Below are 15,645 nucleotides of genomic sequence, written 5' to 3' on the forward strand. Positions count from 1 at the left end.
GGTTTGGGGACCTCCTCGAGGTGGAAGTTGAGAAGGGGTGTGGCTTAGTTAAAGCATAGCCAGCCCCTGGGTGTGACATGTGCAATGACACATATTCACCCTTCAAAACTACATCAGACAATTCCCATCAGATTTAGATTTAAAAACATCATAACTTGTTTGAATATGAGGCTCACTTCTGGTTGTGAACATTTCCATCAAGACTTGCTCTGTTTATCTGCTTTGCATTCCCTGTGCACCGCATTTCAGCTGAAATGGTTTATTGTAGGCTATCCTGTTTGGAAAACACTATCACATGCATACCGAGAACAGATGAGTTTCTATAAGTTTTGCCATCAATTCCACCCTGATCTTTTTTGTATTTGAACTCTTAAACTATCTGAAATTTGCACTTTAACATTTGCATTTAGCAATTCATCAAAATGTAAATAGACAGTAATCTTGAATTTTCCGTTAATCCAGTTATCCTGAAAAAAGTATTCTGGTTTCCACAAAAAAATATCAATCAGCATAACTGATTTTAATGTTGATAATATAAGAAATGTTTCTGGAGCATCAAATCATATTATAATGATTTCTGAAGGATCACGTGACACTGAAGACTAAAGTAATGATGCTGAAAATACAGCTCTGCATTACGCTCAACTAAAAATGATATTCAAATAGAAAACACTAAATATTTAAATTGTAATGGTATTCACATAATAGTGTTTTCACAGTATTTTTGATCTAATAATTGCTGCTTGAGTACATAGATGTATGTACAGTATATATATATAATTGCATACAATTAATGATTTTGAGCAAGTATTAAACTTTGTCTGTTTTTGAAGTACTGATGATTATGTTTTCCTAAAGGGAAGATAAACAGTGGGAGGCTTTAATATAATCAAATCACATCCTTTCAAGATCATAGTTGATGGCAGACTGATGATAAACAGTGTAATGGCTGCATAATGAGTGTTTCAGTTTAGCATTTTTGTGCCAAAAATACAAAATCTAGCCACAGGACAGAAATCTAAATATCTCTTAACATCTTAATTTACTCTTGAGAAAAGCACCTTTGTAATATCCAATGTACCTTTATTAGAGGTTGAGAAGTGGTCTCAAACTGTGCTCATTAAACATAACAGAGCCTCCTGAGCTATGAAAAAACATAACAATAAATGCTTTAGAGTGATCATATTTTCCCCCTAAAACCCCTCGAAAAAAAAGGTTTGTTAGAGAATTCACAGTCCGTGTGCATACGTGTGTGTGTGTGTATGTGAGAAAACCTGGGCTTAATTTCGCCCCTCCTCCCAAATGGGAAGGAGTGTGTGTATGTGTGTGTGTGTGTGTGTGTGTGTGTGTGTGTGTGTGTGTGTTTGTTTTTCCCATCAGCCTCATCATATTCACAGACTCTCCCACTTCTGTGACTTTCCCTATGGATACCTGGTATGTGCACTTTTACTCTCTTCTGTTCGTCAGGCAAGCATGTGTGTTCATTTATGTGATTTGACTTGTATCTCATACAAGAACTAAGAAGAAGTCTTTCTACAAAAGCAAGAGAACTGCTGCAAGATCTCTGTGCTCCTGCGCTGCTGCGTGCATGGCTTTCCAGACAGAGTGATTTAGCATATGGTCAACGGATGAGATGGGTTTCTTTGGTTTGGACTGCAGTGTGGGTGTTTCATATTTTAGAGGGCTGCAGAGAGTTTGTTAATGTATATTTACTTACCTCAAATAACTTCCAGGTGGAGATGGTCGTACGCAGTAGAGCGAAAGGCTTTTAGCTCTCATATAGGAGTTTAAGCAAAATGGTTTTGCAGCTGGAAGGTGAGAGCAAAATATTCATATCAATGATTGCATGAATTTGTATATGCAAAACCATGATATGCATTAAAGACTTTGCCATACCTGTTAAGATCAGTTCAGACCAGCATGAACATTCTATACTGGTTTATATTCAGATCCAGCTGGTGGACTAGTTTAAATATATATATATATATATATATATAAATTTTCAGGTACCTTGATGGAACTAAAATATACATATCACACAAAGCATTTAGAAATATAAAAAATGTTGTATACATATAATTGATAAATACAAACTGTGCCTTGACAACTACATGGAATATGTTTGTATGCTGGAGTACTAAAATGACTAAAATCAAATCAAATAAATTATAGCATTTTTTATGGCACAGCATATTTGTGTAATGATTATAATTTCATTGCCCCCTTATGCAACCACTGCAGTTTTTTCCAATGCAAAAACATCTGCAAGTTGAACTTTCACATACATTTCCCACTTACGAGGACAAAAACGATTCTTCTTAAGAAAAGGCAGCTCATGGTATCTATTGGTTTAATTGAAAATGAATCAGCTGAACAGGGAAGGCATCCCATCCCATTCTATCCTGCTCCAGTGAGATGATCCATTCTGTGTGCACCTAAAATCTGTTCAAGCTTCCAGGCCAGTTCACTTTTGCTCATATTTCTGCTTTCTACAACATACACAGCTTTTAAGTGTTAAAATATGTGCATGTGATTGTTGATTGAACTAACATAAGATGATAAAAACTAAATTGAGAATAATAAAAAATAAGAAACAAGAAAACAAAAATGAATAAAAAATGACAAAATCCCATTAAAAAAGTTAAAATATTTAAACTAAACATATAAAAAATATATTAAATCAAAAAAGCCATAAATAACAACAACAGCCTATTGAAAATAGTGAAATAACACTGTAGGCAGGCTATATCATTATCATTGTTTGGAAAAGAGAAGTGTGGAGATTCTGCAAAATGTCTTCTTTTTTAAGTCATTCAATTTTAAATGTCATGAGGGTGAGTAAATATTGACATTTTCATGTTTGGATGAACTATTCCTCATTTCCTCATAGGTATTCATATAACCGAAGATAGAAAGCATCTATTTGTTTTTGTTCAAGGCAATGTCATGCTAGCATCATCTCAACAACACTGCAAAGAAGTAAAACGCACATAAAGGACACCACCGATTTCTCAACTCAAACCACAGTGGACAATGGGGAAAGGATATTACATCAGCAGACATCTGGCCACTGCAGCCATGGTGCTTGCTGCAATAGCCTTGCTGACCATCATTGCATTATCAGTGGTTTATAATCGAGAAAAGTCCAAAAATGCAGCAAAACTCACCAACGCAACTACATTGCCAGTACCCCCCACCCCGAAGACTTCCAACGAACCCTGGGACAAATACAGACTGCCTGATACTCTGTCTCCAGAGTACTACAATGTGACTCTTTGGCCCCGTTTGGTGAAGAACGCCAATGGGATGTATATTTTCACTGGCATCTCTGGAGTGATGTTTACTTGTGTGAAGAAGACAGACCTGATATTAATTCACTCCAACAAGTTGAACTTGACTCTGTTTAAGGGGCACCATGCAAAACTCACGGGTCAGAGCGGCGTAACGGCTCCGGCCATAAAGACAACCTGGTTTCAGACGGAAACACAGTACCTGGTGATTCAACTGGAGGGAAAACTGAAGCCTGGCAAGTCCTACTGGCTCTACACAGAGTTCACAGGAGAGCTCGCTGACGATCTGGAGGGTTTCTACAGGAGTGAATACATGGAAGATGGGGAAAAAAAGTGAGAAGTTGTTTTAGGACGCAATACAGTTTCCCTAAAAAGTACATAGATTCTAAAGCAAGTTAAAATGTCAGAACTTCATTCCATTAGACACAAAATGTCAAACCACGTGGCATCAGCAAACAGATGAAAAAAGTGTCATTAAACCCTAGTAAAAAAAAAAAAATTATTTCATACAAAGTATAAAATTAAAATAGACTCATTTGGAGTACTACTTGTGCACAGTGCACATTTCGTAATAATGAATGATCTTTGAATAATTAATTTATGCAAGATATTTAAAGTGTAACTGAAGTATACTGAAACAATAGTTTCACTTTAGCACAGTCAAATATTCTTCAGTTGGACCTCATCTCTACTTCTGCACAATTAAATTGCATTAAGTACAACATTAGTTGTTTAAATTTATCAGACTTTAAGCACACCAGTTTAGTATCCTAAAAAAGTATAATTGTAGGGTATTTTAATCAAGCACATAAATATTTAAATATATTTGTAGTACACATAGTATACATAAATGTATACTAAACACTTATTAGTATATTTATTCTTAGGGAACATATAGGGATATATTGCATACATTGCATAGGGAACACATGTGTAATGTTACAATGTGAATGTTATTAATGTTATTTCAAACACATGATTCTCTTTTGAAATTTCTGCTCATCAAATAACAGTGAAAGAAAAGATTAAGATTTCACCAAATGTATAAAAATAATAAGCACAATTGTTTTCAAAATTGATAATTATAATTTTATATTTTAAAACATATTAAATATAAAAGTTATTTTGAATTGTAATACTATTTCACAATATTACACTGAATGGTAATATATCTATTGTTGTATCATTTAAAAATAAAAAAAAATCTGTTTTGCTGTTTACTTGTGCTATATTTAAAAATAAAAGCCACTTGGTTTGATATTTCTATAATGCAATTAAATCAAGACGTGACTTGTTACTAAAAATAATTTATTTGATGTTGTTACTTTCAAAAACTTTTTACTTAGAAAAACATTCTAGATCATTTAAATTTAGAAATATGACCTCTCACTGACAAACAAAAAGTAATTCAATGTATTTATAAGTGCAACTGCACAAAACATGGTATTAATTCTTTCTGAAATTGATCTGAGTTTATAGTTTTGTGATCCAATGACCCTTGAACTGCTCTTGTGTTTTGCAGAATTATTGCCATCACTCAGATGCAGGGCACTTACGCTAGAAAAGCTTTCCCATGTTTTGATGAACCTGGCATGAAAGCTGTGTTTCATATGACGCTCATCCATGACCTGGAAAAGACAGCACTGTCAAACAGCCAAGAAATTAGTAAGACAATCAATCCATCACTAAACCTAAACTAATTACTTTGTATTTGTGCTCAATGAAAGACCGAATCTGTATGTGCTCCCCTAAACAAGATTTTCAGGCCCATCGGAGATTGTAGGATTCAACTGTCACCTGCAAATTTTACTATAAGATTTTGCAATAGTTTCAACCTCCAAAACATAATTTACTTATATATATATATATATAAACATTATTAACTTAAAATTTTAATACATTAACAAAAGTCAAATCAAATAAAGAATAAAATTAACCAAAATTACAACAAATTAACAATAAATAATTATACTAAAGACATTAAATTGTTCATAAAATGTTTTCAGCTTTTTGTTTTTGTTTACTTTCTCCCTCTTAGACCACAAGATGGCCCCATAATTGTTTATTTGATCCATAATCACTTCCTGGGCCAGATTTTAGTGTATTTAAAAATGAAAAGAGCCCACACTTATATAGAAATGTTTTCTTTTTTCTTTTTTTTTCTCTCATGGAAGTTAAAGGGAACTGGGTGTTTAAAGATCACAAAATAAAACGCCATAAAATATCATTAAAAAGTCTAAGACTTGTGATACACCAAGCCTTCTGAAGCCATATATAGCTGTGTATCATAGCCTACAAAATAGGTGAATAGACACCATATTTGATCTGAGAGCTGCTGCAGTGAGGACGGGTTTCAGTGAATAAGGACTTCAATTTCAGTCCATTACAACAACAACAAAAAAGCACAGCAAAATAGAGCAGGATATTCAAAAATCTGTAAACCATGGAAGAGAGAGTTATGGGTTAAGAACCAGTGTTGGGGAAATTTACTTTTAAAAGTATTGCATTACTATATTGCGTCACTCCCTAAAAGTAACTAATTACATTACTTAGTTACTTTTTATTGAAAGTTTCCATTACATTACACGTTACTTTTTCAATATGAGCAGGGCTTGATTGTTTTTAATATAATAAGTTATATTTATAGCAAATGTAAAAGCCCTTTCACACCAAAAAAGTGTAACGAATAGACCTCAGGCTGAGGAAAAAGTAAATTCACGTCTGTACAGTAAAACACAGAAGAAGGTTAAAAAAAAAGACAAAAATACAATGAAGCGCAATTGTTAGTTTATCTAAAGTCATTTTTGCTTATTAGTATTATGGTTGAACTGGATCAAAGGTCAGCAGCAAAGACATTAGTTAATAAAATGGGATTAGATACATTTGTGTTATTTAACATTTTTTAATTTTGCATTTCACTGTTTTCATTAATTTTGTTGAATACTAAATCTGTTTTTTTTTTTTGTGAGTGCGATGAATTAATGCACATTCACATTAAGTCTAGAAATATATAATATTCACACAGCGCACACAATGCCTCTGCACTTCCGATTTCTCCCAATATGGGGACGAAAGACTTTTTTGAAAAAGTAACTCAGGTATTTTCTTGCGAATTAAAAAGTAATGCGTTACTTTACTAGTTACTTGAAAAAGGTAATCTGATTACGTAACTCACATTACTTGTAATGCGTTACCTCCAACACTGTTAAGAAAAAAATAAAGTGATGATGACTAATGAATTATTCACTTAAAGTGCAAACTTTGCATATTTGTTTGCAAGTCATGTGTGGTTTTTTGAGTTATGAGTTTTTGAGTCTGCAGATTATGTGACATTCGACAACATCTGTCCTCCTGATGTTGGCATTCATTTCAGCTGTGTTTGTTTCCCCTTGCAGTTATTCCCTCAACTGCCTTCAGCTTCAAATCTTGACTATTTGAACATGAGCAAAAAAGGCAAACTTTTGCCTCAAAACATGTTTTGCTTGCAGGGCCAATTTCAAATCAAAACAGCGTTTAATTAAACCCTGTCAAGATTTTCTAACATATCCCTTGCTTTTCGATTGCAAAACTAAATGCTGTGGACCATAGGCCAGTGATCGACATGTTTAATGATATGGAATTAAAATGGACTTATTTAATATATTTAATTAGCCTATATTCACTTACTCAATATACCGATTTCTAATTATGCGGAATTTAAATGTTAAAGGCAAATAACATAAATGTAAATAATTATATTTTGAACAAAAATGTTATCCCTTGCATTTTCTTAAATATTAATTTCTTTTTTTTTTCATCTTAGAAACAGAAAATGTCATCATCAATGGAACAGAAGTTGCCAGAACGATATTTGGACCCACAAAGAAGATGTCAACATATCTCATCGCGTTTGTTGTCAGTGATTTTAAGTACATCAGTGTTAAAGACAAGAAGGGAGTTTTGGTAGGGCCTCTGCATCAATTTATAAATTTATGAAGAGGAATATGGTATAGACGTGAAGTTATAAGAAATCTACTTGTTTGGCTTGTCAAAGGTAAGAATATGGGCAAGAAAAAAAGCCATTGATGACGGACAAGGGAACTATGCGCTTAAAATCACTCAGCCAATACTGGAGTTCTTTGAGAAATATTACAACACTAGCTATCCGCTTTCTAAGTCAGGTATGATCAGCTTCATTCATGATAAAAAATAATACAGTTTCCCTTCAAAAAAACAGTAGAATAAGTGGTTATCCTCCTGTTTTCTTAGACCAGATTGCATTGCCTGACTTTAACTCAGGAGCCATGGAAAACTGGGGTCTTGTCACTTACAGAGAGACGGCTCTTCTATACGATCCGTGGACGTCTGCCAATGGCAACAAGCAGAGGATTTTGACTGTGGTTTCTCACGAGCTGGCTCACATGGTACGTCTAGGCCCTGTAAAGGGGACTCAGAGTACTTTTTGTTTTGCATGGTTTGCCATGTGATTTATGTGTCTTCCAGTGGTTTGGAAACCTTGTGACGCTGAAATGGTGGAATGATCTCTGGCTGAACGAGGGGTTCGCTTCATACGTGGAGTATCTGGGCGCTGATTATGCTGAGCCCACCTGGAACATGGTAAGAACATCATTCAGAGGATTTTTTTGTGAAATAATCCCTCACTTTTAAATAATTTCAAGATGATCCCTAGATAATTAACCTCTCACACTATTAAATAATCATCAAGGCTCTTACATCGTGTAGAAAAACGTGCCTGTGTTTAAAGTTGAAACATGTACGTACTTTCTCCATTCCAATTTCATGAACAGAAACAACTAAAGATAATCTGTAGATGCTTTCAAAACATCTGTGAGTTTGTTTAAGCAAAGCTCTGGCTGGTTGGAAGCAGATAGTCCTGCTGGTGGATGCTGTAACTACATCACCCAGGCCAAACAGTGTCTTTCTCCCTTGATGGTCATTTAGAAATAGCCATGTATTCTGACAAAATCAAGTTGTGTTTGCAAGCAACATAAAAACAGTGCCTATTTACTTTAACAAGTTCTAGGTTAATCTGAAACATTCATTAATTCATTCGGCAATTGTTTTGGGAAATTTATAAATAAATATATGAATGAATGACTAAATAAGGTCAAATGAGTTCTTGGTGAACCTGATTTATTGATTTATTTATTTCTAACACACAAGCACTTAGTAAACTCGAAAAATATATGACATACAATATTTATTTAATTAAATGAAAAATGAATGAATGAAAAAAATAAATAGTGAAAATGTCAAGTTTGCCAACAAACAAACCACCTTGGTAAACCTGGAAACATGAATTATTTCTGCAGTTCTGTTTATAGCCACTAGTGGTGCTGAAGTTACACACTTCACCTTTGAGAGAGGATGATGTATTACTGCATGTTGTTGTTCAGAAATGTGTTGAAAAGACACACCTTGTAACATGTAATTGACAATCGACTCCGTCCCTCGCCAGAAAGACCAGATCATTCTGTACGACCTGCAAAGTGCGTTTGCTGTGGATGGCTTGACTTCCTCTCACCCCCTCTCCCGAAAGGAGGGGGAGGTCAACACACCCTCAGAAATCAGCGAAATGTTCAACACCATATCCTACAGCAAGGTATAAAAATCTACTGCATTATCATGACAGCTAGCAACTTAACAGTGCCTAAAGAAACAATAATAACACTCAAGCATCTGGATAACAATGGACTAGCAATAGATTCTAAATACATGGAACATTGTAAAAAAAAAAAACATGTTTTGGATCTTTTTGTTAAGTGTCAGCTTGAACACTAATATTGTGGAATTTCAAAAGACCAACACTCTTGAGAGGTTGCAAATAAAGTCATAAAGCAGTCATGGTAGTTTCAATCCAGTCGGAGATAAATGCCTTTCATATGTTTGTCATTATAGGGAGCTGCAGTGCTTAAAATGCTCTCTGAATTCCTGACAGAGCCGGTGTTTGCCAAAGGACTTGGTGTAAGCCTTACTGTACCTTCCTGTTTTTGAACAAGTTCCAGAGTTCATGCAACTTTCGTGCCGTATTTCATGACCTAATAGTATTGTTGTGTTGTTCTTCTGCTGCAGAACTATCTGAAGCAGTTTGCTTTTGGAAGCTCAGTGTATACAGATCTCTGGGACCATCTTCAAAAGGTGGGCTGTTTAACTGCCGCAGATTTATATGCGGTAAAGATGGACAATTGCAAGTTAGTACTGCATGGCATAAAAATCATAATTGTGTGCTATAAAATCATAATTGCGAGATATACACTCGCAATTTTAAGGATTTGGACTTTACAACTCATAATTGTGAGTTTACATCTCACAATTCAGAAAAAGTCAGAATTGCAAGAAAAAAGTTTATATCTCGCAATTGCGAGTTTTCTCGCAATCTTGCAAATCTAAGAAAAAAAAGAGAATTGCAAGATATAATTTTGTCACAATTCTGATGTTTTTCTCACAATTGCAAGTTTACATCTCCCAATATAATTTGCAATTGTGAGTTCATATCTCACAATGCTGAGAAAAAAAGTCTAAACTGCATGAACAAAGTCCGTTTATATCTCGCAATTCTGATGTTTTTTCTCGCAATTGCAAGTTTACATCTCACAATTCTGACTTTATAATTCGCAAATGTGTTTATATCTCACAATACTAAGAAAAAATTAAGAAATGCAAAAAAGTCTGTTTATGTCTTGCGATTCAGACTTTATAATTTGCAATTGTGATTTTATATCTCTTAATTCTGAAAAAAAAAGAACTGTGAGAGCTCACAAATCGCAATTGTAAGAAGATTGGCTTGTGAGATTATATCTCACAATTCTGAGAAAAATATTTTTATATAATGCGAGTTATAAAGTTAGAATTGCGAGATACAAACTCACAACTGTGAAACAAAAACATCAGGACTTTGAGATAACCAATCGCAGTGGCAGAAACGGGCTGTGTGCATAACTGTCTTTAAAACAAACTTGTACAATATGTGTGTTTGTACAATTTCATGCATATTTTCCACTTATAACAAGTGAATTTGTTCTACATCCACTGTGCTGCAATTGGAAGCTTTTTTTTAACTAGATTTTTAGTAAAGAAAATAATACTTTAGTCATGTTACATAGTTGACTAGTTAAATAAATAAATAGAAATCGTAAATCAGTCAAACGTTCTGAAAATCAAGCCCTACAGTATGTGGTGTAGTAAACACTGTAAACATTTAAGGAACTGTTCATTTTTTACTAACCAGGCAGTAGTTCAAACTCCAGGAGTGAAACTACCACATAGTGTTCATGAGATCATGAACCGCTGGATACTACAGATGGGTTTCCCAGTAATCACTATCGACACTCGAACAGGGAACGTCAGCCAAAAGCACTTTCTTCTAGAGCCTCAAGCAGTGGTGGATAGGAAATCTGAATTCAAGTATGTTGTCAAACATCATCACTGCAATCTAACATTTCCAGATCCTCTGAAAACCTTTCTTATAAGTCTAACTGCTGTGTTAAACCTCAGTTATGAATGGTTTGTACCCATCAAATGGATGAAGAAACACCAGGTGCAGGACCAGCTGTGGCTTCTGCAGAAATCAGGTACATTAAACCTTGTTAAGTCACTTTATACTTTTCATCTACCTCAAGATCTTGCAACAAGCCTTGCACACTCTCGCTCAGCCAATAAAATCGCAGGTCACTCGGTTCTTAAAGTTATGCATCTCTTCACTCCAACGCAAGGGCATTCGGCCAATCTGTAGTAGACAAAGAGTCAAATCTTACTCGGGATTCTACAGGGAGCTGGAGATGCATGAAACATGGATTTATGAATTAGATTTGTTTTTAGAAGCTTACAAAACTATTCTGGCCCGAGAGAAAGCTTTGAGTGCATGCATTTGCTTTTACCTTTACTGAAGACCAACAGAAAAGTGTTTGACCATGTGAAACTGGTCGTCACAATGCAGGGTTGTTGCTTGGTGGTTATCTACTGGCCCTTGTATAAAGATGCATGTATTCATTTTGTCTTTGCACTGCCAATACTGTTAACTTGCTGTCAAATGATATGTTTTCTCCTTGCATGGAGATACTGTATGAAATATTACCTTGTTTTATCTGCTCTAAGCTCTTCACGAACCCATGAAAGTCACCAAAAATGAATGGGTGCTGGCCAACCTCAATTTGTCGGGATACTTCAGAGTGAACTACGACCTTGGGAACTGGGAGCGACTTATCAGCCAAATGGAGTCCGATCACCAGGTCCTGCATGAAAATTATGAGAAAGAGCAGTCTCAAAAGGGCCAAAAAGACATAAAAAATATTTAAATGTCTTCTCTTTATATAGGTGATACCTGTGGTTAACAGAGCTCAGATTTTGGATGATGCATTTAATCTGGCAAGGTGAGAATTATTGCACATTGCATGCACACTATCATTCAAAATTTTGTGATTTGTGTTTTTTCTTTTTTTTTTTAAGAAATTAATACTTTTATTTAGATAGGGTGCATTAAATAAAAAAAACTGTTCTTTCTCTTCCTGAAACAAAAAATTATGTTTTACATTTTCCACAAAAATAATAAGCAGCACAACTGTTTTCCACATCGATAATTATAAGAAATGTTGAAAAATTAAGTAATGGCTGCTAATAATTACACTTTGCTAACACAGGAAGGAATTACATTTTAAAATAGAAAACAACTACTTTAAACTGTTTTAATATTTCACAATATTACTGATTTTACTATATTTTTTATGAAATGCTGCTATATATATATATATTATAATTTTTTTCTCCAGAGCATCCATTATAAACATCACGCTTGCTTTGAGAACAACTAAATATCTCTTGCGTGAGCGGGAATACATTCCATGGGAGGCGGCACTTCGAAATCTGAACTATTTTTTTCAGTTGTTCGATCGCAGTGAAGTTTATGGTGCCATGCAGGTTGGTTAAATCTCATTTTTATAATAAAAACTGAAGTAAAAAAGATAGATTACAGGAACTGTTGTTTGTATTTATTTTAGGTTTATCTTAAGAAGCAAATCAAACCATTATTTGAATATTTTGGGACTATCAGCTCAAACTGGACAACAGTTCCCTCTGGCCACACTGATCAGTAAGGACATATCTTTCATAAATCACATGCTTCCCAGACTCAATTGGCTTTATATAGATAAAGTTATGTTTAATAATAAGCTATTTTTTTGTCCTCAGGTTCACACAGATCATTTCGCTGTCTCTAGCCTGCAGCACCGGTGTGGAGGGATGCAGAGAACTGACTAGGAGTTGGTTCAAAAAATGGATGCAGAATCCTCATAACAATACGTGAGTGCAAACCTTAATTAAGCTATTTCCTATGTGGATGATTGTCTACCATGTCTAAAGCAATTTAGAGATTAGTAACTTATATCACCTGTTCCTTTAAAGTACCAGCTCTTCGAAATGTTGTATTGTACAATATATGAAGTGTTTTTGAGAAGTTTCAAGTGCTTGACACTCAATATCAGTGGAGGAAATGAACCTTAGTTTTATAAAGTGAACAAATTAATTTAATACCTGTTTTTTTTTCTTCTTCTATTTTAAATAGTACAACATTTCATTTATCGGTGCAGCATTTATGATGAAATAAGTAATGAAAAAAAAATTCCATTGATTCCAGGATTCATCCTAACCTGAGGTCGACGGTGTACTGTAATGCCATCGCTGCAGGTGGTGCAGAAGAGTGGAACTTCGGCTGGCAAATGTTCCAGAAGGCCACAGTCGCAGCTGAAGCTGTTAAACTGAGATCGGCTCTGGCCTGCACCAAAGTGCCCTGGTTACTGAACAGGTAGCTCTGGGAAAGCATAAGGGTCAAAGACATGATGTCTAAAATAAATTCAATTCAAACTACTTATATTAACACTCAAGTTCTTAGAAACGTTCGAATGACGAACACATTTTTGGGGTTATACATAACAAACCTGAACAGAACCTACCTCGTACATCATGTTCTGATATTTTTAAGCATCCTTCATCATTTCAAGTTTCATCGTTTATGACAACAAAACCTCTTAACACAACAATGTTTTTTTTTTTTTTTTTCAAATACTAATATAGCTTATTATTCATATCCTTATTATGCAATGTTCTTTTTTATGACAAGATTATGACAAAACCCCGATTTTTTAATCTTTTAATTTTACTTTTTAAGAGGGAATCCATTTTTTTTTGGTACTTAAAGCTCCGTAAAACAAATATCAAAAATAATTTTAATTCAGAAATCATAAACATGTTTATTATAGAAATTGTGTGTTCAAGTCATCGCCTGTCTGAAATGCAATTGTAATGTATTTTTGAACAATTTGTGTAGATGCATTGTAGTACTCCAGGAACTGTGGAGTTTAACTTGTAAATTGTAATAAGGTACCTGGAATACACTATGAACCCAGAAAAGATACGCAAACAGGACGCCACTTCTACCATTGGGTACATTGCCAGTAATATTATTGGCCAACATTTGGCATGGGATTTTGTCCGGGCAAACTGGGACTATTTCTTTAAAATGTAAGTATGCCAAATACCATAACACACACACACACACAAAGAGAAAGAAAGAGAAAAATATGTAAAATAACATACTTTTGGTATTACTCAACAGGTACGGCACAGGATCATTCAGTTTCTCCAGACTGATTAGTGACATCACCTATAGATTCTGCACACCATTTGAACTCAGTCAGGTACATGACCTTTGACCTTACAACCCACACAGCAAAAATCTATTGCATGCATTATATACAGTAAGAGGCTTATAAGACATAACCTGACTTAAGTGTAAAATCCTCGCTGTCTTTGTTCAGTTAAAACGCTTCCAAAAGGATAACGCTGAGACTGGATTCGGCTCGGGAACTCAAGCGTTGCAGCAGGCCATCGAGAAGACAACAGCCAAGATTAAGTGGCTGGCGGAGAACAAGGAACCGGTTCTTCAGTGGTTCCTTTCAGAATCAGTGTAATACTCACATCTGTGTGCCTTGAGATCAGAGTAAGTTCAAGTATTATTTCAGCTGGATGCTCTTAAGTTAAAAAATGATCATTCTGTCATCACTTACTCACCCTCATATCATTCAAACTTATATGATTTTTCTCCTGTGAGACACAAAAGGGCAATTTTGAATACCCTGAAACTGGAAACAGAAAAATATATACATTTCAGTTATATTCAACAATACAACTGTTTATAAATGCAGGCTTGGTGAGCATAAGAGTTTTTAGTAATACCCAAACTTATAAATGGGAATGAATATGACAGAATGTACATTTTGGGTGTACTATTCCTATTATTCATCATGTGTGTGTGTGTGTGTGTGTGTGTGTGTGTTGCAGGACGCCTCCAGCCTCACATGAATTCATCATCCTGTAACCTGATGGAATTAAAATGAATGGATGCTAACAGCATTTTGGCAGGATGTTTTTACCCAAGGAGCAGCCCCTCCTGGAGACTGCGCTCTGATATTTAACCACCAGTTCACATAACTCGGATACACATGAGGATGGATTTACATAAGAGACTACACTGACAATGGATCCCTCAGTATTGAAAAAGCAGGGAACCTGTTTCAGAATGTGTGTATAATTAGTGGTGTTGCTAAACTAAGCATCACTATTATTGTTGTTATTGCTCATACTCATACTTATCCAGCACAATATCTGCTATGGACATCATTCATACCTCAAATCATGCAGGTTGTTCAGGAGACGTTTGTTATATGTTTCTCAACATTTCGAGTGGAGGTCCATTAGACTTACATATGATCCAAGCCATATTTAGTGCCTGGAAAAGCTGTTGTTATGAGCTGACTAAGTAGCATCCAAGCAACCGTATAGCTATGCACACACAAAAACAATTGTGTATGGGCAACCACACTAATATTTTCTACATACAATGTAAGATTCTATTCAGCGTTTTATTAACTTGCTATTGACTGGATTTAGCATTTTTTTTTAAATATGCTGCCCTTAAAAAGTATAAAAATACACGACCACTCAAAAGTTTAGGGTCAGTAAATTTTTTAAAGGCCAGATTTACAAACAGCTCGCTCCAGCGCAAACCATCTTTTGGCATTAAAATAATATTTCAGAATTTACTAAAGACCCGCAGTGACGAATTAGCGCTGAAAAGGCGTGGACACAATTATTTTTGCACCTTATTGAATATGCATTTTTTAGGAGTTTCCCTTTCAGGAAAAACGCAACTTTTTCACCTTAACGCAGCCTGATTTACCAATGTTTGTCCTCGTCAAATTACTGGTATTTGCACCTATATTTAACGCCCAAAAAAGCTACGAAAAAAAGCACTGCTCTTGGTAGATTGTGCTGGTCATTATGATCTGGCTGCATCTGTGATCTT

The 15,645-nt window shown here is 35.0% G+C and overlaps 1 protein-coding gene across 2 annotated transcripts; it reads left to right on the forward strand.

The window, feature by feature from the left end:
- The first annotated feature begins 1,341 nt into the window (after nt 1–1,341).
- Nucleotides 1,342–15,382, forward strand: anpepa (alanyl (membrane) aminopeptidase a). 2 transcript variants are annotated; one of them, XM_059526868.1, is made up of 22 exons: nt 1,342–1,434; nt 2,891–3,623; nt 4,813–4,955; nt 7,093–7,232; nt 7,324–7,450; nt 7,539–7,693; nt 7,773–7,886; nt 8,749–8,892; nt 9,189–9,254; nt 9,363–9,428; nt 10,519–10,694; nt 10,785–10,861; nt 11,385–11,518; nt 11,604–11,659; nt 12,056–12,203; nt 12,284–12,375; nt 12,474–12,584; nt 12,919–13,086; nt 13,662–13,802; nt 13,897–13,978; nt 14,099–14,280; nt 14,622–15,382. In XM_059526868.1, exons 2-21 carry the CDS (start codon nt 3,034–3,036, stop codon nt 14,249–14,251), a joined length of 2,883 nt encoding a protein of 960 aa, XP_059382851.1. In that variant the 5' UTR covers nt 1,342–1,434; nt 2,891–3,033; the 3' UTR covers nt 14,252–14,280; nt 14,622–15,382. The 2 variants fall into 2 exon arrangements, with proteins under 2 accessions (XP_059382851.1, XP_059382843.1); XM_059526860.1 differs by lacking the exon at nt 1,342–1,434 and adding an exon at nt 1,544–1,815.
- Nucleotides 15,383–15,645: the final 263 nt, after the last annotated feature.

The sequence above is a fragment of the Carassius carassius genome, chromosome 3 (genome assembly GCF_963082965.1).
Source record: "Carassius carassius chromosome 3, fCarCar2.1, whole genome shotgun sequence".
NCBI lineage: Eukaryota > Metazoa > Chordata > Actinopteri > Cypriniformes > Cyprinidae > Carassius > Carassius carassius.

Bases quoted from the DNA above. Each gene is read 5' to 3' on its own strand.
- anpepa (XM_059526868.1), top strand. From the start codon at position 3,034: ATGGGGAAAGGATATTACATCAGCAGACATCTGGCCACTGCAGCCATG. The intron at 4,956-7,092 runs GTAAGACAATCA...TTTTCATCTTAG, and splicing joins GTCAAACAGCCAAGAAATTA to AAACAGAAAATGTCATCATC. The intron at 7,694-7,772 runs GTACGTCTAGGC...TGTGTCTTCCAG, and splicing joins CTCACGAGCTGGCTCACATG to TGGTTTGGAAACCTTGTGAC.